The sequence below is a fragment of the Mastigoproctus giganteus genome, chromosome 1 (genome assembly GCF_048544385.1).
Source record: "Mastigoproctus giganteus isolate SK-2022 chromosome 1, ASM4854438v1, whole genome shotgun sequence".
Taxonomy (NCBI): Eukaryota; Metazoa; Arthropoda; class Arachnida; order Uropygi; family Thelyphonidae; genus Mastigoproctus; species Mastigoproctus giganteus.
The window spans coordinates 256,017,932-256,043,559 of record NC_143575.1 but is presented as its reverse complement, the minus strand read 5'-3'; the positions used below and the strand labels follow the sequence as shown (position 1 = coordinate 256,043,559).

At 35.1% G+C, this 25,628-nt stretch overlaps 1 protein-coding gene across 2 annotated transcripts in view; it reads left to right on the top strand.

Moving 5' to 3' along the window:
• Positions 1-25,628, top strand: part of LOC150091801 (U2 snRNP-associated SURP motif-containing protein) — a 333,597-nt gene that overhangs the window by 217,681 nt on the left and 90,288 nt on the right. For both annotated transcript variants that reach the window (XM_090385786.1, XM_090385781.1), the window contains exons 11-14: positions 11,295-11,399; positions 16,326-16,392; positions 22,713-22,873; positions 25,166-25,328. In XM_090385786.1, coding sequence (XP_090241912.1) covers positions 11,295-11,399; positions 16,326-16,392; positions 22,713-22,873; positions 25,166-25,328 — 496 coding nt within the window. The remainder of the gene's footprint in view (positions 1-11,294; positions 11,400-16,325; positions 16,393-22,712; positions 22,874-25,165; positions 25,329-25,628) is intronic.

The following is a 25,628-nucleotide window of genomic DNA, read 5'->3' as shown; positions in this document are numbered from 1 at the left end:
GTCTCCTCAGTGGCAAAACATAAAATCAATGAGTCAACGGTACAATCAATCAAAAAATCGGAAGAAAAAATCTGCCGTAGTGTCCATGAAAACGCGCTAATTGCTTCAAAAATTTGCTCTGTAACTCGTGATGTTAAATTAGAAAAAATGGAAAAGGCTTTAAATCTGTGGATAGAAGACCGAACTCAAAATAAAATTCCGTTAAGTTCACTCATCATTCGTGAAAAGGCAAAACTCCTTTATCAACACTTTAGCGAAACTGGTGATAGCACTGGCGGGATAAGTTTTTTTGCTAGCAAAGGCGCTGGTTTGAAAGATTTGTTTGAAATTCCTAATAAATATTACATTTAATATTAAATTGTTTCTTATTTTCATTTCGATGCTATATGCTTGCATTTCACTATGTACATAGTCATAATATGAAGGTACATATAATACATACATAGACTAAATTTTAGACTAGTTTTTCTTATATATTTCATACTTTGGAAAGGAACCCCTTTATTACTATGGGAACCATAACTCAGTATTCGCGTTTTCGTTATTCGCGACATTTCTCAGGAACCTAACTCCCGCGAATAGCGGGGGTTTACTGTACTTAGTTGACTTCAGGACCTGTAATTAAAAAAAGACATTATTGAAACTGTATGGTTTCTATACTTAATGTGTAACTGAAGTGTTATACATTAAGTATAGAAATTTTGAATTGTACCACTACCCTTTCATATGCAGGCCACAAACTTTTTAAACACTCCACATAGTACAATAATAAAATTATAATATAAAAATTATAGATCTGATATGAGTTTGAAAGTATTCTTAATCTGTAGTTGATCATGTTGACCCATTAAGACCGCACATGAGCTTCAGCTCTATCCCGCCCCTCATTTACTCCACAAAACTGAGATTCTCAATAACTTTCAGGAAAAGTGTTTTCTTTGATTTTGCCAAAGAAAATTCAAGAAACCTATTTTAGTTATCATGCAAGTGAAAAACGCAGGACCAAGTTATGTCAGAAAACATTAAATTTAGCATGCACCTCACATCCAGTTGTTGTGCTCTCTTACTTTGCATTACAATTGACAATTGGCATATGACTCACTGTCATTCAAAATTAATAATGGAGATGATATATAGAAATAAGAGAGAATGAAAAAAAGTCTAAAATACTGGGAGATGTTTTATTTTCAAAAAATTATTTAAAATATTTTTTTAATATAAAAATGGATTTCTCATAGTTGTGTTCAGAAAAGATGCAAAAATAAAGGTGGCATCAAAAAATTACCAATTTTGAATTATTTCCAATTTTTGAGGTTGCAGATCGGATAACTTTTTACTCCATCAGCAAGCAAATACATGCGTATGGAAAAGAAAATCACTGGTGCACCTGGTTATGGGTTTTGCAAACTCAGATACTGAACCAGCTAAATGAAAATATGATTCTGTATTAAGGGCCACAGATTGAGAAAATATGATTCTGTGTTTAATGACCACTGTTAATTGGTTTAATAATTTAAAATTTTGTTATACATATATACACTAAGTTGGTTTTGTATTAGCAACAATCACATGTTTAGGGATGAACTGGTCTGTGATGCTGGTAAAGGAATGAAGGTTATAAGATTGTAGTTCACATGTGGCGATCAGTTTTCGAGTATCTGCAAAGAAGAATGGCTTGGGGGGGTAAGAAATAGATATTTCTGACTTTGGCTTGGAATGATTGTGGGAGCAGACCATGCAAGTACCTTGTCAAGCAAGACATGCAGTTATCTCAACAACAGCCAACATGGTTAAGTGCTCCCATTCTGTGGTGTCACAAGTCTACTCTGACTGGCTCGTCAGCCATCAAACAAACCAGCCAAAGACCACACATGGGACAGATACATGTGGTAAATGCCCGTGGTTGAGTATCGTGTGTCATGTCTCGTAACACAACAGTGATGTAGCACAGTGTCCCAGCTAACCACACATGCATGCCTTTTCTACAGATACTTCCATGGGCACTGTTCTTCTGAATTGGCTTCTATAATTCCCGCTCTCTCTTTCAAAACAGTCTGAACACATGCTGCCAACATCCATTTACTGTCCAACTTCAAACCCACAGAACCAACTTTTCATCTTCCTCATTTATTCATTCAACTGCCGTTTTCTGGAACAACCTTCTATCATACGTATTTCCTGAAAATTACAATCTACAGAAGTTCAAGTCCAATGTCAACAAATATCTTCTTTCGTCTTCTCAACCTCCAACCCAAGCATGGTACTAAGTACTATAGGTTCTAATACCTCTTGTGTTTGAGGTTTTCATTAAAAAAAAAAAAAAAGAAAGAAAAACAGAAACACTGTAAAATAGCAAGACCAAAATCCACATGGACCATGCACCAGACATTAGCTCATATAGGCTATTGGCAGTTAACAGCCATCATACGTATCCACGCTCACTGTGAGACACAGGAAACTGCACCTGGTCTGATGAATCCTGTTTCCAACTCTACCATGTTGGGAGTATCTGCATTTGGAGAAAGCAACTTGAGGCCTTTGGGCCTGGATACACTGTGGGTAGCCTGGAGGCAGTGGTATTATGGTTTGGGGACTGATTTTGTGTCATGTCCCGAGTCCTCTGATTACTGTTAATCAACAACTCAAAGGGAATACCTACCTTTCGGTCATTGCCAGCCAAGTACACTCCTTCATGATAATGGTATATATATGGACAACTTCAGCATCTAACAAGAGACGATGCACCATGCCACATGTCCCGACAGGTTGCTAACTGGTTTTAGAAGATGACATTGAATTGTCTGACCTACCATGGCTATCCAACTCACCTGCTTCAACCCAGTTCATCATGTTTTGATCTACTAGGAAAAGCTATTCAGTGCTATGTCCATCCACTTGACAATATGTGGGCATTGCTGGAAACATTGTACAATGCATGGGTAGCACTACCAAAGGACACCTTGCAATACATTGTGGAGTCCATGTCAAGACTTGTATGGTCTGTGTATTACAGGTAAAAGGTAGACCCCATGAGTTTGGGGTCTACCTTTTATAAAAAAATAATTGGAAATAATTCATGAGTAGACCCCATAGGTGTTGCTAATGCAAAGCCAACTCAGTGTTCAAAAAAGCCTAATGTTGCAATATTTTCTTCAGTATCCTCAGAAACAAAATAACTGTATTACATTGACTGTAATAATTGTATTTCCATGATTTTCCATCATTATAATGTGTTACTCCTGGAAGATCTATCTAAAAGTATATTACAGTTAAGAATCAATAGCTATATGTATTAAATAAATGATATTGACAAAGGGGTAGAAGGAGTAATGTCAAAATTCAGATGATGTAAAGATTGGTAGAATACTTAATGATCGGAACCAAGCAGTAATCCTACAGGATGACTTGCTTATGAAAAATGGGAAAATAGCAGTTGTTTTTAAAGCAGCAAAATACAAAGTCTTGCATTTGGAGAATAGTGACCTCAAATAACTTTACACTTCATCGAGTTCGATTAAAAACAGTACAGGAAGAAAGGGATTTGGGAGTTATGATGCACACAGACATGAAGTTCTTCGAGCAGTGTAGGCAGCAGAAAGGAATGTCCATTGTGCCCTATCAGTGATATTGAATATTTGCTTATGGAGAGAGGGAAATCATAATCCACTATACAAGGCAATTATTAGGCATGCTTGGAATACCATGATTGGAATATTCAGGTATGGAGACAACTTCTAAAAAAAAACATCAAACTTCTTAAAAGGGCCCAAAGATGGATGACCCACTTTGTGAGCTCTACAAAAAGGATACCTGTATGAGGAAAGAATTTGAATATGTGAGCTACAGAGCTTGGCAATCAGGCACCTCAGGAGAGACTGTTTAAGGTTTATTATAAGTTTCTGAAAGGAGGAGGTGTGTGGGTGGGTGGCAAAAGCTGTGACTTCCTTGCAGTATATGACTAATACTATGTGATTAGGACTGAAACAATATTAATGTGAAACATACAAAATAATTACAACCTTCAGGAGTGGGTTGTGAATCTTTCTGCAGCACATGGTAAGGAAACCAGTCACCTGATCTCCTATAGATCATGAGTAATTTGTTTTATTTTAGTATTGTTTCAGTCCTAATCATGTACAGTCATATACTGTTATCTGAATTTCTGATAGTTTTATCAGAGACCCAATTGTTTATTTCCCAGAAGGTCAACTCTAATTCCCAACAGTTTTCAATTTGACAGTATTGTTGAATTGTGAGTTTGAAGTTTACTGATGAAATGGAAAGACTGCCATTCTGTTTTCATCAGCATCACTGCCAGATATCCTTGTACTTTGTAATTATTAAAATTTTGGAGGTTGAATGCATTGCTTGCCATTTATGTTAGACTTGTTGCTTGGTATGGTATATATATAAAATGAGTTTAGCATGGAATTGATAAAACAGGGACCTAGGAGCTAATCTCTTAGAAAAGAAGTATGCATGTAATAGCTTTTTGGGCCCTGAAGAAGGTAGAAAAGAAACTACCATAATATATAAGACTTTGTGTACAGGGAGTCATTAAAAAAGAGACAACAATTTTGAGTGCTTATATTTTTTAATGTAGTGGGGTGAGTTTGGTGTCATGGGTGAATATGCCCTACTGGAAAAACACTACTGAATATGTTTCTTATGTGAAAGGGTTTTAGCAGACATGTTTCTTATGTGAAAGAGTTTTAGCAAACTGGCAGTTTTATTACAGTGTGATTTTATTGCAGAAAAGGTCCCAGAAAAAAAAACAGTTCAGAGTTAGTAAAGTGGTTTGAATGGATTGGTTCAGCAATGGGCAATAAAAACTGCATTTTTTAGACAAAAAAAGAAGCCTAGTGAGATGCATGAAAATATTGCATTAACAAAAAATGATTATTTTAACCCAAGGAAACTGATGAAACAATTTTTTGAGTTTAAAACTTGAAGCTTTGTTCCGCAAGACTTATGCAACAACTCTGACTGAAATTGACAAAGAAGGCATTTCACCTTTTGTGTGGCGCCTCCGTAGCCAGGTGGGAAGGAGCAGCAGTGCATAGCACATGCTTCTTGATTAGACCGGGGTTCGAGCCCGTCACCACCAAATACAGAGGATGTGGAAAGGTCAGGGAATGACCACCGCATATCCCGGAGCAATATGGCCTTAGTTGCTAATGCTCCTAAAAACCAAATAACTAACTAACTCACCTTTTGTGATTCTTTTCATCAATATTTGTAAAACAGTTATTCACCACTGATGAGGTGCACTTCCATCTTTGCAACTGATCAGTAAACAGAACCCTTAATGTCATGGAGATGCATTTGCATCTTGAAAATGCACATTTTTGTGGATAATTATGCAGACAGGATGGCTCAATGGCAATGATATACAGGAACTTTGCTAGCAAGGAAAAGGTGATTATCTCATTGTACAAGGCAATTGTTAGGCCACATCTTGAGTACTGCATACAGGTCTGGAGGCCTCATTTTATGAAGGACGTAGATCTGCTGTAACGGTGCAGAGAAGGGCAAAAAATATTGGTGAAAGGAATGAAGGGGGTGATTGTACCACGAAAGGCTAAAATTCTGCAAATTGCAGCATCTAGAAACTAGACACCTGTGAAGTGATCTCATTGTGGTGTTTAAGGCTTCGAATGGATTGAGCAAGCTCAATGCTGATAATTCTTCTTTTTCTTCTTGCTCAGACTACACATGAGGGGGGCATAAATTCAAATTGAGGAGATTGTGCAGAGGTTTGCCTTCAGCCGGCAGTTTTGATTGTTGGAACAAACTTCCATCTCTTGTTGTGGAAGTGGGTAATTTGAATAAATTCAAGGAAGAACTAGACAAATTATTAGTGGAGATGGACAGGCAATATAGGAGAGCTTTTTTTTTTTACTACTAATGCTTTATAAGCTTGCTTTCTTGCATCACACTACTGCTGCTACTAATAATAATATAAGTATTACCATATTACAAGTATCAGCCTCGGGCTGTACTAGAAACCTCTGCTCAGACTACTGGGACCATGCCATCATAACGGACAATGTGATCCCACGCAGCAGACCAGACATAACCCTCATCGATAAAAAGGAAATAGCTGCCTACCTGATCGACATAGCAGTTCCCAACACCAGTAACCTCCAGAAAACATACTAGAAAAAGATTAGGAAGTACTCAGACCTAAGACATGAATCAAAGATATGTAGCATATGGAACAAGTAATGACCATCCCAATCATCATGTCAACCACTGGCATGGTGCCAAAGAGCGTCCATGAGAACCTTGCAAAAGTAGGCCTCCCAGAGAACACTTACATGGAACTCCAGAAAGCCATGATCCTGAACACCTGTAGGATAGTAAGAGAGTTCCTCAGCCAACAGTAACAGGACACAACCAACCACCCCATGCACTTGGTACTAGTATTTGTCACAGGGCAACAAAAATTTCATAAATTATGAAAATGGAGAAAAAAGGTTTTTATAATAATAATAAAATTCTATACAGTGGAACTAACTGATGAAGTTAACAAGAGCAAATTCTAAATGAGAATCATTCAGCAATGTTATTATAGAAGTCTAGGCTTTTTATGTCAACTAAAAGATACAGTTCAAGGCATAGACCTAAATGGATGTCAGAAAACAAAGAAAAATGCATGGGAAAAATATATATATTATCAGGTGATACAGATGCCAACAGTAGATATAAACTAATCTGTAGTCAAGCTGCAAAAGAGAAGGAAAGCATTACAAGAAGTCTCTGGCAATGACTTCTTTATTTAAACAGTGAAGGAAGGGGTTGAATCACATTGGTCCACTTGATATGAATGGATTAACTGTTGATGATCCTGCTCAAGTTACCGACAAACTTGAATGGGTATTCTGCACCTACACTCACATTTGAGAAATTTTAGGGATTAGGATGCCAGAAGTTAGCCGAATTCTGGTTGGAAGCTGAATGATTTTGTGATAACTGAAAGGAAAGTGGAGGAGAAATTTAAGTTAGAAAAGGCAACCTGTGGTGGATGGGTTCTATCCGATAATGCTAAAAGAGATAATCAAACCTTTAGCCATGAATAGAACATCCCTGAATTCACGGGAGGTCCCTATAGACAGAGATATGCCAATGTGTTCCAAATTCACAAAGGGAGACATGAGTCATTACAGATCTCTTAGCTTGACTTCTGTTTCAGGGAAAATAATGGAATCACTAGTTAAAGGGGAAAAAAAAAAAAAATTCTTGTTTTTACTCCAGCACGACCACCAGGTCAGTGGAGTTTACAGTAAATCATCAATATAAACTTTAATTGTATTTAGCCATGATCCGTTCAAGCAGTCACGAGCCTGAACCTCTGTCCACTCAAAGAGCATGTGCTACTGCACTCACACTACTGACCACTCAGCTATGTCAAAGTAATGCAGAACCAGATAGACCAGAATGCAATTATACTGTAATAACAGCATGGATTTGTTAAAGGATAATCTTGTCTAGCCAATCTGATTGGTTACTATAACACAGTATAACAAAGGATCTGGATGCAAAAAATACTTTTGACATATAATTATACGGGGGCTGTTCCAAAAATACGTGGACTGAGATCATTGCTGTGAGTCACTTGGGAGGTTGATGTGGGTCTCCTTTTCAAAATAGCATCCTTCACGTTCTATATACCTTTTAAAGTGATTCACTAGCTTATGGAACACGTGCTGCAGCCCATTTTCTGAAAGGCATTGCAGAATAGCGGATGTGGCAGGTTTAACTTCTTCATTTGTGTTAAATTTTTTTCCTCTCAACTCTTTTTGAGGCTATTGAAAACCCAGAAATCGCATGGTGTGAGGTCTGGGGTGTATGGAGACTGGTCTAGTGGTTGATCACCAATTTTTGCTAAAGCTTGCATTGCTAGTTGTGTGACATGTGGCCTGGTGTTATCTTGAAGAAGAAACTATTCTTGATTAAGCAGTTCCAGTCTTTTTGTGCAAATTGCCCTTTTGAGGTGAACTTGTAACGTGTTAGCATAATATTCTCCATTTACAGTTTGTGTTTCAGGAACTGAGTGCTGTAGTATTATTCCACGAGTGTCAAAAAACAAAATCAACATCAATTTTTTTGATGAACCAAAATGAATTTTTTTGGAGGCGGTGAATCATGGTGTTCCCATATGCTTGACTGTTGTTTGGACTTTGGATCAAAATGTTTAATCTGGTACTCGTCACACATGATTATTTTATTCAAACACCATTTTTGCCTAACTTTACACAAAATTCAGTCGTGATTCTTTGTCTAATAATTAACGAAATATCTTTCTCATCCACCATCATAAAACACACTTCACATAAACTTTTATAACAAACACAAAAATGAATGCTACGTGATACGCTTTTACAAACTAACTAAAAAAAAAGTGGGGGAACATTTCTTGACCACAAAAGCGTCACTCATTTTCATAACAATGAAGCAGTGTTGCCAGTCCGTGTATTTTCGGAACAGCCCTCGTAGATTTCAGAAAAGCTTTTGATACCATTGCACATAAAAGACTGCTATAGAAATTGGAGCAGTATTGCATTAAGAGAAAAGTTGCTGTTGTAGATAAAAGGATGGTTGAGTGGAAGTTGACAGAGAATGGTTATCAATGGGTAGTGCTCTTGGACTAATGTTATTAGCGGAGTCCCCCATGGTTCAGTGTTGGGCCCGTTTTCTGTATTTATTTGTGATACTGATTAAAATATATCAGGCTTAAATGTCTAAGTTTGCAGATAATACAAATGTTGGCAGTGCGCTTAATTGTACTAATCAGTATGCTACTTCAACATCTATGCAAAATTAGGCAGATGGGCTGAAAAGTCACAATTGAATTTTAAAAAAATTTTTTTTTTTATGAAATCCCCAAACACGAAAGGTATCAAACCTATAGTACTTGGTACCGTGCATTGGTTGAAGGAGAAGTATGGGGGGGGGTGCCAGAAACTTTGCTCTAGAGACTAAACATGGGTTTCACTACTTCAAGCCTCCAATAAGCAAAGTGGTGGTACTGCACCAGTTGATGAGAGTCATCTACCACCTATTGACAAATGCAAGGCACTTCATATGGGGAGCAGCAATCACAGATTAACTTACCAGCTGTATATTGTTCAACATAATAAAAAATGTCTAATAATATAATTGTCTTATTTTTCAGTTTCCTTTCCATTTTTTACTATGTATTGAATTGGATGTACAAGTACATAATACACATTACGAAAATTTAGACCCATTTTAAGTGGAATTTTCTGGAACCAATTATCCTCAGATAACAAGGATCCTTGTACCACACTCTGGGCAGTGGAGAATGAAAAGATTAGGGATAATTGCATAGTCAGATATGAAGCAGTGCAGACAGGCTTCCAGGAAAGCACATGAGGTTTTGTCAATGATATACAGGAATTTTGCCAGCAAGGATAGGGAGGTGATTATCTCGTTGTATAAGGTCATGGCCTTATACTAAGGGATAATGGTTAGGCCACATCTTAAACTGCATACAGGTGTGGAAGCCTCGTTTTAGGAAAGATGTGGATCTGCTGAAACAGGTGCAGAAAAGAACAATAAGATTGGTGAGGGGAGCAAAGGGTGCTCTTATGAGGGAAGGCTTTAGTTTTGCAAAATGCAGTGTCTGGAGACTGGACACATGCAACGAGATGTTAATGAGGTGTTTGAGGGCTTGACTGGATTAAATAAACTCAATGCTGGTTGAATCCTTCCTCGTGCTTAGTCTGTACACATGAGGGTGGGGAGCATAAATTCAAATTGAGGAAGAATGGTTGCAGGTCAGACAGGCAGAAATTTGTCTTTGGCCAGAGGATGGTTGATTATTAAAACAAACTTCCATTTGGTGTTGTGCAGATGGATAGTTTGAATAAATTCAAGGAAGAATTAGATAAACTGTTAGAGGGTGCAAACAGGTGATATGGGAAGTGTTGGCACTTTTTTTTTTTTTGCTGATGCTGTATAAGCTTGCTTTCTTGCATCATCTGCCACTACTACTACTTTCAATCATCTTGAATAATTGTACAAGTCTTTGTGGATGATATAATTAATGCAGAATGCTACCTGAAACATCTTCAACACCACTTTGTTCCATCTCCACAAGTCATGAAAGTGAACATGGATGAAATCTTTTTCCAACAATATTGGGGCAAAACCACATATTGCAAATACAGTACATTTTGTGAATGAACATTTTAATGATAGGATATCAACTCTAATTAATATCCTGGGCAATATTGGATTGGATGGACCACCATACTCACTGTATCTGAATCCCTGTGATTATTTCCTCTTCGTATTCCTGAAGAACATTGTCAACAGGCGTATTGAAGAACTTAAAGGTTAAATCATAAATGAAGAAATACTGGCTGCAATTATGGTAAACTTCAATCGACAAATGCACTTGTGATATACAGGAATCACATGGAATGTTATTTTCTTAAATAATAAACTCCTATGTCTTGCACATTTTATCCAGACATAGAAGAAATATAAACATTCAAAACTATTATTTTTTGATTAAACCATATATGTATAAGAAAATTCAAAATTAATAAATCATTTAGTAGCCCTTAAATGCAGAGGCATGTGTACAAAAATTGTGCCAGAATTAAATTTTTTTTTTTTTTTTTTTTTTGTTTTTTTCCCCTATATATATGAAATACCTGGTATTAAAATATTTTCTTTTTTTATAATTAAAAGTTATTAGTACTGTTAAAATTTCTAACATGCAAATTAATTGATAATATTTATTTGCATGAAATTTATAATAAAAGTAACTGATTTTTGTTTATTTGGCTTTTTCCTCCCTATATTTTGTCTTTATATTTGAAAGCTAAAACAGTTTCAGTTTATCTTATTACAATTCATGTTGAGTTTCTGCAACTTTATTGACATGCTGCTTGATTGCCTATTTCTTCTGCCACTGGTAGTTTAAAATTTGCTGTAACTGACATTTTCAATGGAAAATGTATATAAAATAAAATATGAAAAATTTAATCCAGATGTACATTTGTGTGAATTTTTTCTATAATATGAAATATGTTACCATTTGTAATTTTTTTTTTTTTTTTTTAAATAGTGGAAAACCATACCTTGCCAAATCATTAAAAATTCTTTTCATTGCTTGATAAAATAAAAAATAAATAAAAAACAGTTTGGGTATTTCTGTGATCTGTTATCACCGTCTTATACAATGATAGCAGATCTTCCTAAATTTGATGTTTTATTCACCATGGAAATATTGAAGTCCTTTTTGCCTTTTCTTATAGGAGCCTGCTGTGTCTAATTCATCGCATGATTGAATTCGTGGTTCGAGAGGGACCCATGTTTGAAGCTATGATAATGAACAGGGAACTGAACAATCCTATGTTCAGGTAACTAATTTAAAAAGAAATATTGGAAGTTATTTTTAACTAGTGTAGCAATTTAATTGTTTCACACCTTTTTACACACAGTTTGCATTAGCACAGCAAAAATAATTCCATCCTTGAAATAAATTGATTCGGTGAGGCTTGTGTTATTCGAGTGTTTATTTTAACAAAATAAAAGTAACAGCTTAGATAAAATAGTACAACTATTTATTCTTTATTGTGTATGTAAATCAGGTGAATTATTACTTTTATATTTAGTAATTAATATTTAATATTGTGAGAAATTGGCCATCTGTAAATGATTTTTTGTATAGATTATTATCTTTGAGCACCTCTGACTAATGCTGTGAGTGATCCATTGTTAACTGTCATGTACACAAGAAACATCATTATAACAAAATCGAAGGGAGCTATAACAAAAGTTTGTTAATTTACCTTATATTATATAATTTACCTCATGTCATTATGCAGCACATGACACTTTTATGGTATTTTTGAACTGATAGACACAGTTAGTGCCTTGGCATGCCATATGCCCATGAACGTAACATTCACTTTAAAATCCTTTTGAATCATTTGTATAGGCAGATCATATGAACTGATGTGTTATTACCAAGGTCAACGAGATGCATGATTAACCCCCCCCCCCTCTCCAGCAGCTTACCAGCCAACCAACCAGCCATATACATGAGACAAGTTCAACTAATTAACTATCATGCTACTTTTTTAAAGGAACTAAAATGAAATTAAGAATAGTTCTGATGTCTAAAAAAGGAATGAAAAGTAGAAAAAAAGCTCATTTCATTTTATCTAAAAACCTTTTAACACAAGTTTGGGCATGAAAAATTACTAGCAAGTTTTTTTTTTTTTTTTTTGTATAAAAAGTCACTAATATAGCATAACATTCATTAATTATGAATAATAATTTATCTTCTGTAACCTGGAAGACAAAGGCGGAGATGGATAGATGAAATTCATGAGTTTGTGGGTAGTAAATGGATGGCCAGTGCTCAAAACAGAAGGAACTGGAAAATTGCTGGAGAGGCCTTCATCCTGCAGTGGATTGAAAATGGCTGATGATGATGATGGTGATCATGTTTCTGATATAGAGTAGTGCAAATTAATTGAGGGAAAATTATGACATATATATTTAGGTTAGTGAAACTAATAATTAAAACAGCTGTAATTTGGTGCTTGTCACATTTTTGCTTATTTTTGCTACTTAGCAATAAGTTCTTCCTTTGGTGGCATGTACATGGGTCAGTAGAACTGAATTATTAGGACTTGAAGCACTTTATGCTGAGGAAAGTCAAAATCTCTCTTTATTTCTAGTTAGGAATTTGTATACAACTCCTAATGATATGGTTTTACATGAATTTTACACCACTTTGGGGGTGGGATTAAAAAAATGCAATTTCCCAACTCAGGTGCTGTGCATCTTTAAGTCACAGCATGTATGAACTCAATTTGAGAAAAAATGATAATGAATGCACTTGAGGAAAAAAATACTTCAAGTTGGAAGGTTTTAAAAAATTAACTATTCTACTTAAGGAATTCACAACAAGGTATGGGAAATCCTTTTCAAATTCCTGCACTTTTTTGTTTCATACTTCAATAGAGAGAGAGAGGAGAGTATCCATATTTTGGGATGTTATATGCTGTTTAATACTTGCAACCCATGCGAAAATTGGATAAAACAAACTTTTAAATTGCATTTACTGATAAATTTTTATCTTTCAGTCTTTGGAAAAAGCCCTTGTAGTTGGGATTATCTTCCATAATAACTTTTAAAAATACAACTATTTAAGATTAAATTTAATAAACTATAAAAGTAATGTTACCTTTCATATTATTTTTAAAAAAAAACTAGTGGAGGTGATGATGGGCAGGTCTAGGGATCATTGAATATTCAAGACAATAACAGATTATCCTAATGAAAAAATAAAACTGGATTTCTGTGAAATTCCGTGTCACAAATGTTGCAGATGGGATGTATACTGTGTGATTTGTCAACAGTAATTTAAAACATACCATGCAATAGAAACCCTCTTATTCAGTGTCGTCAGTTAATTGAAAAAGTTGGTGAAAACAGGGAATCATAAAGTATACATAAGTGTTTTGAAAATTTCATTTTCATTTAAAACACATCCTTTTACATAAAATCAGTAAATTTCATCAGTTATATAATGAATTATGGTGTTTTGTAGCATAGGCCCTCGACATTTATCACATCATTGACTATTGAATTATTCTGTTGTTTAGTATGATGTAAATCTGTGTCTAGGGCTTTTTGGTGTCTCCTACATGATGAAATTTTGGTCCCCTACTTCATTTTATCTCTTCTTCACATTTAGATCCATGTTTTTGTCATGGTATGTAGGATTTCTGCATAATCCGTAATTTAATTTTTCAACAAATAGTCACCAATCTGTTGGAAATTTTTATGGAATCCATTATTAGTCTTCTTGCGTACTTTTGAAATCCCCAGCTTATCTGAAATCAGTTAGTAAACTATGTTCTTCATTATCTTCTTGTAGCTCAGAATTTTCATTAGTGTTATCAACCACAGGCCAAAGTTTTCAAGATTTACTAAATTTTCAGCGTGGAATTTCATTCCAGGCTAATGCTATATTGTAAACACATCTTTGATGTTGGTTATTTTATCAGTTTCAGTGTTCTCTCCAGAACCTATCGAATGGGCACACTGTCCGGTGAATTAAACTGGCCGCCCTGCTAAAATTTAAGCAATTCTCGCAGTACCATATGCTACTGTTCACTGATCCCGATCAGTATTAATTCAAACATACTTTAACAATAATGTTAAATTATGCAATTAATTTTTGCTCTGGATCACTTAAGTCACATTTATAAACAACAGAAAATTTTATAATATTGCGAAGTATTACACTTTCCCACCCAGCTACTTCATAATGCCACCTGGCTGTCAAAATTTTCTGGGGAAAACACTGAGTTCTATATTATAGACTTATATTCATATCTTCTATTTTTTTCCAAAACTGAACTCTAAAATCTTTTTAGACATTTTAGAACCCCTTGATCCACAGAATCGAGGAAGTTACATTTGTTGGTAAAACTTTGTCCCCTTCTTTAAGTTCCTCACAATTGAAATGTGAAGGCATATTATCCAGAAAGAAAAAGAGAATCGCCTTTTCAGATGTTTATTTTTCTTGAAGTGTTTCTTAACTAACTCTACAAATTCATGAAAAATAATAATAAAAAAATTCTTTGAATAATGCAGAGTTCGTCCATGCTGATTTTTATGAGTGGTAGTAAACTGATAAAGGTAAAAAATTTATATTTTTGAAAGCTCTTGGATTAGTTGACTTACCACCAACAAAAAGCAGCAATTTGTGAGTCTCTTCTCTTTTTTACCATTTTTGTAGGTAACATCTTATAATTTAGACATGTTTCATCCATTTGTAAACTTGTTCTCCTGTTAATCTTTCCCTGTTGATATGAACTGGAATCGTTTGTAAATGTGTGTACAACAAACTGATCAGCAGATGATCTCTTCTGGCTATACTCTATACACAAATACCATACCATACCATTTGTTCAACATCCAAGCCATCCGTCACTTGTAAAACTTTCTGAACCATCAGTCTTTTGATGTAAGACCAAAATCTTTTCTTTGCTGCTGTTTTTGTGGGTCCACCAGTTGGGGTTCCATGTTGTACACCTTGCATTACAGCCAGTAATACATGGTATATTATCTCTAATAAAAATGTCTAATAAAATTTGGGTTTCTTTAAAGTGAAGTGGAAACTTAATGTCTCTTTTGAAACAAACTGAGTGAAAAATCTTAGCTTTTTTTATGATTTTTTACAATCTTTTACAGTTTTCTCTCGCACAAAATTCAACAAAATTACAATAACAAATAATTTTACTGGTACAAATAAAGTTTGGAACAAACAGCTGACCTTGGGTGAGTTGTTTGTTTTAGGTGAGTGCAATGTACTGCACAATGCAGTGTGCCTTGGACATCAGACAGTGTATTTTTAAAGAGGGAAGGGATAATGTAAGTTAAGCAGAGATTGGTTGAAAAACTTTGGGCCAAAGTATTCTCCCAGATTTTGTAAATGTTCAGCTTGGAATTTCATTTCATGTTAATGCTATATTGTCAACACATCTTTGATGTTGATGACTTTTAACAATCCTATAAGACCTATATTTGTGTTTTCTGTTTTTTCAGTAGGGAAGTCTTCCCTTGTATATAGTGAGGTAAAATTTCCTTAGAATATTCTAAAGTGTCTGGGTTTACACCCTCAGCTACAATTACCTTTTCGTGGGGAGGTTTACTAAGAAAATAACAGAATGGTACCCAAGAGGAGCGTAGGCCTCCGTAGCCAAGTGGTCAGGAGCGGGAGTGCAGTAGCACACGCTCCTTGAGTAGACTGGGGTTCAAGCCCCTGACTGCTAAATATGGTCGATCTGCCAATCCGCACTGGACCAGCATGGCAGATTTTAGCTGCATTTTTCCCTCAGCATGAATTGTTGAGGAGGCTTCCATCTTGCAGTGGATTGATAATGGCTGCAGTTTACCTTTCACCCAAGAGGAGCTAGAAGAAAACCTGAAAGACAACAACAGAGATGGACAGATGAAATTCATGAGTTTGTGGGTAGTAAATGGATGGCCATTGCACAAAACAGAAGGAACTGGAAAGTTGCTGGAGAGGCCTTCATCCTGCAGTGGATTGAAAATGGCTGAGGATGATGATGATGGGGAGGTTTATTTATTCTATCGTATTTATGAGATTTATGCAATTCATGACTTTTATACCTGACTTATGATATATATGCAACTTGTCTATTATTTCCACAATCCTTTTTCCCTTATGCAGCCATACTATGCCTTATGTCCTTTATCCATATAATGGAAAACTTTTTTTGTGTGTTGATTTTATTTAGGTTTCTGTTTGATAACCAGAGTCCTGCACATGTATATTATAGATGGAGACTTTTCTCTATTCTTCAGGTATGTATAATGGTTTTTATAATTTTTCTGTGTGTATAAAAGAAGAGGGGAGTTAATTATTTAAATAATTAAAGTATTTCTGATTTACGTGATAACTGTAATATACGATATTTGTTAGTATATACAGTAAATTGATTTTATGTTTTTGAAAAATGGAATGTAGCATTGAGGAATTGGTGACAGATTAAGCACATGCATTATATCAACCTTTATTCAGTATGCAGCCTGGGCATCTAATATAGGTATTTGGATGGTGAGGGTTTATTGTCATTGAAATCAACAATAACATCCTTTAGAGCAGGCCCGGGCAAACTATGGCCTGTGGGCCGCATGCGGCCTGCCGCACATTTTTTGCGAAGCCCAAGAGCTTTAATTGTATTTTCGAAAAAAGTTTTCTTATTTTATGCCTTTTGCGACGCCTTTTTGAAAAATAAATTTGTATATGTAATACATTATAGAATTTGTCGACTTGTAAATTGTTTTATCATCTCTGTATTGTTCAAATTGAGATAGAATTTGAAATTGTGCACGAACCGGAGCGAGCCAACAGTATGATTTGCAATTACAGTACTACGGTAACAGACAACCAGTGATGATGATGACGGCTTTATGGTGGAGTAATAAGATAGGACTGCTGACCGGCTGCAGTTCCAATCTGTTTTCTCTGACGGTCATCCTGCAGTTAGTTTTTTTGCGTTATCTTCGGTTATCATCTTGGTGCCAGTAGCGATAAAAATAATATTTACGCCCTTTTAAAAGTGAATAAAAAACGAAAAATTCAACAAGAGCATCGTGTCTTCAATGAAGAGTGGAACACAAAATATTTTTTTGCTAAAATAAATAACAAGACTATTTGTCTCATCTGCCGGGAGAGTCTCAGCATTGAAAAAGTACAATATTAAAAGACATTTCACTTCTAAACATTCCGAATATGGTGCCAATTTAACTCCGAAGCGAGAAAGAAAACTACTGATGGATTGATTCAAAATTTATCCTGATAACAAAATGTGTTTACGTGGCTGACTGAGGAACAAGAAGCTACTGTAGAGGCAAGTTTTGTTATTTCTCATATAATTGCAAAAAGCAACAACCCTTTTTCTGATGGAGACTACATTAAAGAATGTATGACTGAAGCTTCTGGAATTATATTTCCTGACATTAAACACAAATTTCAGAATATAAGTTTATCTCGGCGAACCGTAGTAAGAAGAATTGAATGTATCGATACAAATTTGAATGAGCAATTATTATCGGTATTAGAATCCATAACGTGGTACTCGATAGCTCTCAAAGAAAGTAACGACCAAAAGAATACTGCACAGTTATTAATTTTCATACATGGATGTACCTCTAATTTTTAAATTATTGAAGACCTTCTTTCAATGGAATCTCTTAAAGACCAAACAACGGGAGCTGATATATTTGAAAAAGTTGAAAAATGCTTAACAAGATATAGTTTACAATGGAACAAAATGGTAAGCATAACAACTGATGGAGCACCAAGTTTGACAGATAAAAATTTTGGAGCGTTAAAGAAAATTCAGGATAAAATTTGTGAAAATTATCCTGATTATAATTTAATTACAATTCATACATCAACAAGTATTATGTAAAAATGTGTTAAAAGTTGAACATGTCACATCTTGTATTATTAAACTAGTAAATTTAATATGATCAAGGAGCCTGAAACACAGACAATTCGTTAATTTTCTTCAAGATATTGAATCTGAGTACACAGATATTCCTTATCATAACCAAATTTGATGGTTTAGCTTAGGAAAAGTTCTTCGGCACGAATGGGATCTTAAAGATGACATCATTCTATTTTTAAAACTGAAAAATATTATGGACTTTCCCGAATTAACTGATAATAACTGGATTTGTGATTTTGCGTTTACCCTGGACATCATGACACACTTAAATACTTTCAACACCATGTTACAAGGGAAAAATTTATATGCGTGATATGGTAAAAAGTTTGAATGGATTTCAATTAAAACTCCAGTTGTTCCTTCGACATTTATTGATTAACAAGGTAGACCACTTTCCAACCATGAAGTTGCTGAAGATTCCAGAAAATAAATTTGAAAAATATTGTGAAATTATCAATGACGACTTTTCACGAAGATTTGGCGACTTCCAAAAAATTGAGACAAGTTTGGCATTAGTGCGCGATCCATTTTCAATAGAAATTGATAGTACACTGAGTGAACTACAACTTCAGATTATAGATCTTCAGTGTGATACTGATTTAAGGGAATTGCACCGTCGTGAGGAAAATGTTGGTTATTTTTGGATCAACCTACATATGTGAACAAACATTTTCCATCATGAATCTAAATAAAAAATTTTTACGATCAAACATCACCGATGAACATTTACAAGCAGTTTTAAGCATCTCAACTACAAAATTAACACCCGAAATTAAAAAAATGTTAAAAGATGTAAAACAATTCCATCCATCTCATTAAATTCTTGGTTGTTAGTGAATAATTTTTTTTTATCTTATATTTCTTCTTCATGATAACAAATAATATATATCTAAAAATAGTATTTTACGTGCGACCCACCTTCTTTTTGAATTCCTAATGTGGCCCTTCAGCCAAAAAGTTTGCCCAGGCCTGCTTTAGAGTATTCATCCACGTTGCATCTGCATGTCCTTACAGAGTTACACCACAGTGAGATCCCACACATACTCAGTGTATGATTGATCTTGTGAATACATGGGTCAAGGAAGCATATCCATTACATGTTGGAAATCCCTGATGACATGTGTGTGTGTGGAGTTTGCCATTATTAAGATACTGCCTGGTAAATCCCTAAGGAAATAGTACAGCCGCTAGTTCCAGAAAAGAGAGATCACGTCAATTTGTTGCGAGACAATTTTGGCATACATGACAATTCAGTGAATGACATTTTCCTGTATGTGACAATTTGGTGAATTCATTGGTAGAATTCTGTGTATTGCAAAGCAGACAGAAAATGCAAACTTTTAACATGCTATGCTGTAAATGGTGAATTTAGTGATCACAATACTATTCTTAATATTTTATATTTTTGATGGAGCATACTGTCCAACTTCAATTTTTAATGTGCATTCTACTTTGTTTTAGGAGATCCTATTTAAAAAAAAGTGCCACAGATAGGTTAAAGATTTGGATACAAGAGAACCTTTTTCGCACATTACTTTCATGTCCAGAGACCAAAACTAGAGATCGCTAAGTGATGTCATCTGGGTAATGCTCATCTTCAGAAATTCAGTTTGTACCCTGTGCTATAGTTTTTAATGAAAGAAGTTAGTAGGCTAGTACCATGAATGGATTAAGGATATGTGGGTAATCTTCCCTGAGGATTGTGTAAATGAGTTTATTCTGGCTTCGCAACCCTCAAACAGTACAAGTTACTAAAGCGGTGTATGGCTTTAACAACTTTCAGAGTGATAATCTTCATTTCTGTTCCTTTCACTCAGTTTCTGTGCCTCTGATTTGCTTCTAGCTTCCCAACCCCCAACTAATTCATGCTCTTAGAAAAGCATAGGATTCAACTGAGTAGATATGTTAAAAAAATAATAATAATAAATAATCTTATCTGGATTAAAGGTATTACAATATGGATGGAGTCATGCTGAAATAAGCACATGCTCACTTTCCAACCTGCCTATAAGAAATATCGGTGCGAATCTTTTTATTCAAAATAAATGGATAAAAAATATATTATTTTACTTTTTCTAAATTTCTGCATTCCTCCTTTCTAAGTCGCCAAAATTCTCTTGTTTCCTAAACCTTTTACTTCATTGGTTGTGTTAATTTCCGATCTCTGTGTGATGCACCAAAATAGTCATAGCAACCAATTGTCTTGCAACAAATTTATGTGGACCCCAGAAAAGAGTTGACTTGGCACATTATAGCCTTAGATGCTAATGCACCATGAAATCCTAAAACAACCAATCAACCAACCAACCAACCCAGAAAAGAGTATGGATTTTGATGTCGGAAAAATAAACTAGGATGTGCGATCCCATACTGTTAGTCCGGATACTCATCTGATACAACATTGAATGATAAATACCTCACTTGCCTCCATGCATGTATTTGCCATCAGTACATCAAAGACATAGTCTAGATTTATCAATGAACTGTGCAAGCCAGCAGTGCCTCCTGCCTCTGCACTGCTGCAGCTTGTGGATCTTATGGTTTGGTAGCAGTATTGGTCTGCCTGTGCAGAGTCAGCATTATCTAAATGCTGTTATACCACTGGGAGTGAGCTGTTTAGTAGTAGCATTGGAGGTAGGTCACTGTGTTATTGCTAAAGGTAGCAGTTTTCTTGGGTTTTGTTTATTCTTTGTAGGGCAGTACTAAGCTTATGGGTGCTTTTATATTCTCTGACCCAGGTTGTGGCATGACAGTTGAATGTTATACAGTAGTTCTTGTAAACAATCTAATCTTGTGTACTAATGATTTTTACTGTCTCAGTTAGTTGTCAATGTCAGCAAAGTTGTCATCCCCTAGGCATGTTATCCTGTCCTGTAACTTAAGCAGCACATTACTGCAACCACAAAACAACAACAGATGCTTTTGGCACTCTGTCCTACTATAAGAGCTGTCCCAGCTGTGGGTATTAGCAAGATTTTTGCCATGATCTGTGCAGTTATTCTGGATATTGACCACATGAAGAAAGAAAACACCACAAATGGACCTTAATAGTCGTGTACATGAATTGTGGATAAATATGAATGAATCAGATCTCCAGAAGTTACTGATCATCTGTTATTGATATATATCTTCTGCTGAAATTTATGTGAGGTGCAGCATATACATAAAATCATTTTAGTACCATAGACAACGTACACTACCACATTGTCAATATACACTGTGCTGCCACTTTATTAGGTACACCTACCTAGTAGCATGTTGAGCCTCCTTTAGCCTTCAAAACAGCCTGAATTCATCTAGGAATGGAGTACCATGTAGACATGAGTGTGTCACACAGTTCCTTGAGATTTGACGGTGGTGTAGGCCTGCAGCGAACAGCCCTTTCCAGCTCATTCCAAAGATGTTCAATAGGATTGAGATCCACAGACTGAATGGGCCACTGCATTCAGAAAAGTCATTGTCATGTTCCTGGAACCATTCCATAGTGATTCAGGCTTTGTGCACCGGCGCATTATCCTGTTAGAAGTAACCATGTGACTGAGGATAAACTGTCAACATGAACAGATGCGCTTGGTCAGCAACAATGTTTAGGTACGATGTGGCATTCAGATGTGAATCTGTGGGTATCAATGAAACCAACATGTTGAAAACATTCCCCCCACCACCTTGCATAGCAGTCGTCAGACATGACGGGTCCATGGATTCATGTTGTTTTAGCCAAATTCTGAGCCTCCCATCAACATGATGCACCAGGAACTTCGACTCATCAGACCAAGCAACTGTTTTCCAATCCTCGATAGTCCAGTGCTGGTGTTGCTGTGCCCACAGGAGGCATGCTGTCTTGTTCTTCACTGATAACAAAGGTACACGATGTGGCCATTAGCTGTTGTAGCCCATTCGCAACAAAGGGCAACTAGTGGTCCTTTGCGATATTTTATGTGCACCAAGGTTGTATTCTGATGTGATGTGCGACGTTGTGGCCTGTCTGTTTGCTTGTGCAATTCTACCCATCCTCCTCTGACCTCTCTCATCAACAAGCGATTTTCTTCCACAGGAGTGTCGTTGAGAGGATGTTTTCTGTTCGTTGCACCATTTTTGATACACCCTTGAAACTGGTATGTGAAAAGTTCAGGAGAGCTGCCGTTTCAGAGATGCTTTGTCCAGCACATCTTGCACCTACTACCATGACACGTTCGAAATCCGTTAGATCACTCCTTTTCCCCATTCTTACTACGGTTTATACGCTTAACTGATACTAGAAAGGTTGTTCTGCTACATTTATATCCACAACTGTGGTCATGTGACTTGCAATGTTGCTGTGTGCATAGCAGGGGTGTACCTAATAAAGTGGCAGCACAGTGTATATAAGTAAACTTTATTATTGCCATATTTACCAATGATGGTAGAGCATGACAGTTGAATACAAGATTGAGAATAACCAGAAGGTAGCCAGAGATGTAAAATTTCAAGAAAATTTTGAACTTATTCTTATAGAATTTTCATTGGGACTGAAAAAAAGCATGTTAAATGACTAAAATGTAAAATAGAGACCATGAAATCAAACAGTTTAACAGTTTTATTTATATTTCACTAAATTTGAAATGTAAATAAAACTGTTGTTATTTGATCAGCAGTACAAACTAATATCTTACTTTTACTTTGAAAAAGGGTGATCATCCAAGTAAGTGGCGTGTTGAGGAGTTTCGAATGTTTATTGATGGTTCCATATGGAAACCTCCACCTTTAAACCCTTACCTGCAAGGTATGCCAGAAGAGCTAGTAGAAAAGACCACTAAAGAGGAACCCAAAAAAGGTGCCCTAACAGATAAGTAAGTCAGGAATAATGGTATATTTAATAAAGTTCAATTCATATATTTATTTGTAACCTAAATATAACTTAAATAGTTACACCTAAGTTTTAGATTTTATATTGTTGCTGTAAAATTTATATTAGATTATTTGAAATAAATTAAATTGTAATTAATGTTTTATGATTTAACTGTAAACCCTTTTGTTAGTATTTTGCCAAATTGTGTCACTTCAAGTAAAGTTTTCACTAAACCTGATTGCCCAATGTTAGAGTGAAATTATTGCCAAAAAATCATATTAGAATTTTTTTTTTTTTAATTCATTAAAAAAACTCATTTTTTTACTGTATTAATATCCGTTTTATCTCTTTATTTATCATTTAATTCAATTTCTAAATGAATTCTAGAGAATTTTGGCATTTTTGAATGCATATCAAATAACAACATTGGCCAATAGGTACAATCTCTTCCTTTGATTTTTCAGATTTTTTTTTTTTTTTTTTTGTGGCTGTCTATTAAACCTGTGTCTACTATTAGTTGGAAATACAAATATGAGATGGAAGCATGTACTGGAAGATTTCAAAATAATTTGTATGTGTAATGGATGCTTTATTTGAAGTAGCTATGAAACTTCAAATAAAGCCTTGCACAATCTCTCCACAGCCAGATTGATTGACAAGGCTTTCTCGTCACATACTCCTTCCTCGCATCTGAACAAAATTCCAGATGCTTTAAAATGCAATCCTAACTCATGCCTTTTTCTAAATTGTCCTGTAATTGTTAAGTGAATCCTCAGATTGTCTGTTCTTAAGGCCATTAATACCAACTTTTACAACAGTACCACCTTTTGTGCCCTTAAAAGATAACTGTTCTATAGCCTCATTAGCTTTTGACCCTATCAGACATACTGTGATCACATTCCATCTGTCCTTTTTGCATAATATATTTCCCTGGTAATAGTCATTGGCAGTAATTGCTTCCTGTGAAACCAGCACTTTCTGCCATTGGGAATTCAGCTGTGTTGTCTGGTGCATAACTGTAAGCTCTAGCATTGATGGGTCCCTCATTTTAATTCCTTTGATAGCATTAACCCTATTCTTTAATTTCTCATATTCACCAATCAGAATACTGAATTTGCACAAAATCTTGTCATGCCCTTTACATCCCCCATTTGACTGTGTCATATCCCACTGCAGATTGCTCTTCAAACATACAGCAAGTAACACATATCACAAAACCCTGATTTATAGGAGAACTGCCGTTGGCTTTCTCTCCCCAACCAAAGCATTCCTAGTACTTTGAAATCTTTGTTCTGCTGCTGTTTTAAATTTAAATTTAAATTAAAAATAATATTGTTACACAAGTACAGTAATAAAACATTATTTCCCGGTTATGTGACAGTAGTACGTACAAATCACATTATGTATTATGTTATACAGTTGCATTGTAAAATCATGCCCTTATTGTTATAAATTTATACTTTACAAACTTAGAAAACTTCTAATATTAATTATACTCTAATAGAATTCTATAAAACAGTATTAATTAAGTGTTTATATCATTCTTATATTGATGCAGTGAATGGCAGCACAATTCTCTCCTATTTTGACACTCGTTTTTTGAGTAATTTTTGAGGTCAAGTAAGAAACAGTTTCACTTACTTTATCACATAAATGCAAATAATAACTACACTACAAATTTGAACAAAATGATGACAAAAACCAATAACTTTTAAGTAATAAAAAAGTACTTAGCAGCTTTTGAAAATGGCTCCTACTCAGTGGCGGGAACATGCTTGCATGTTTACCAAGCATGGTGTATGTTAAGAAGCTGACTGCTAGCTGATTAAATCTCCCCACTCTCTCCCTTTTGCTCTTTGTTTACAAACACCATTGTAAATCCAAAGGCTGGACATCTGCACTAGGAGACTATACAGGCTGCTAGAAGCTATGAATAATTTCCCTCCCCTCCCCTCTCTCTCACGGTTTGGGATTATTCAGGCCTGAAGAACAATCATCAATAATGATTTTAATTATAAAGACTGATGTAGAAATTAATTCAATAAAATGGGGGGGGGGTTTATTTTATTTTATTATTATTATTATTATTTATTTTATTTTTTTGTATTATATTAAATTAAAACATGACACCAGTTAAAGTTCAGTGTAATCTATAGCCAGGTACAGTGCACTTCTCACACCATACTGTTTCTCAGAATAGCCATTGTCACTTTTTGTTTCTTAATGAAGAACAATAAAAATAAGTGGAATTTTTAAGTTATAATTCATGCATTTTATTTTATTTCCATTTCAGTCAAAGAGACAAGTTTGAAGATATACTCCGTAATCTTTCACCAGAAAAATTCAAGATAGCTGATGCAATGATATACTGTATTGAACATGCTGAAGCTGCTGAAGAAATTGTTGATTGCATTGCAGAAGCTTTGTCCATTCTACAGACTCCTCTTCACAAAAAGGTATTTGAACTCAATTTTAAAAGATCTTTTCCTTTTATTTCTTTAATAATGGTATTCATTACCAAACAGTGGTTTGATAGAATATTATTTTGGTAATTTTGAGTCCAAAATCCTTTCTTTAGTTTTTTGTAAGGCTTCAGTTTGGTCTATTTAGTTTCAATATTATAGTGAGTTTAAGACAATGAATTTACTTCATGTGTTGCTTTCATCAGTATAAATGAAATGTGTTGATCTTATTTTACACAGAAAAACTACAAGGTATTTTTAATAAAGTTTAAATGAGCAAACTTATTAGATATC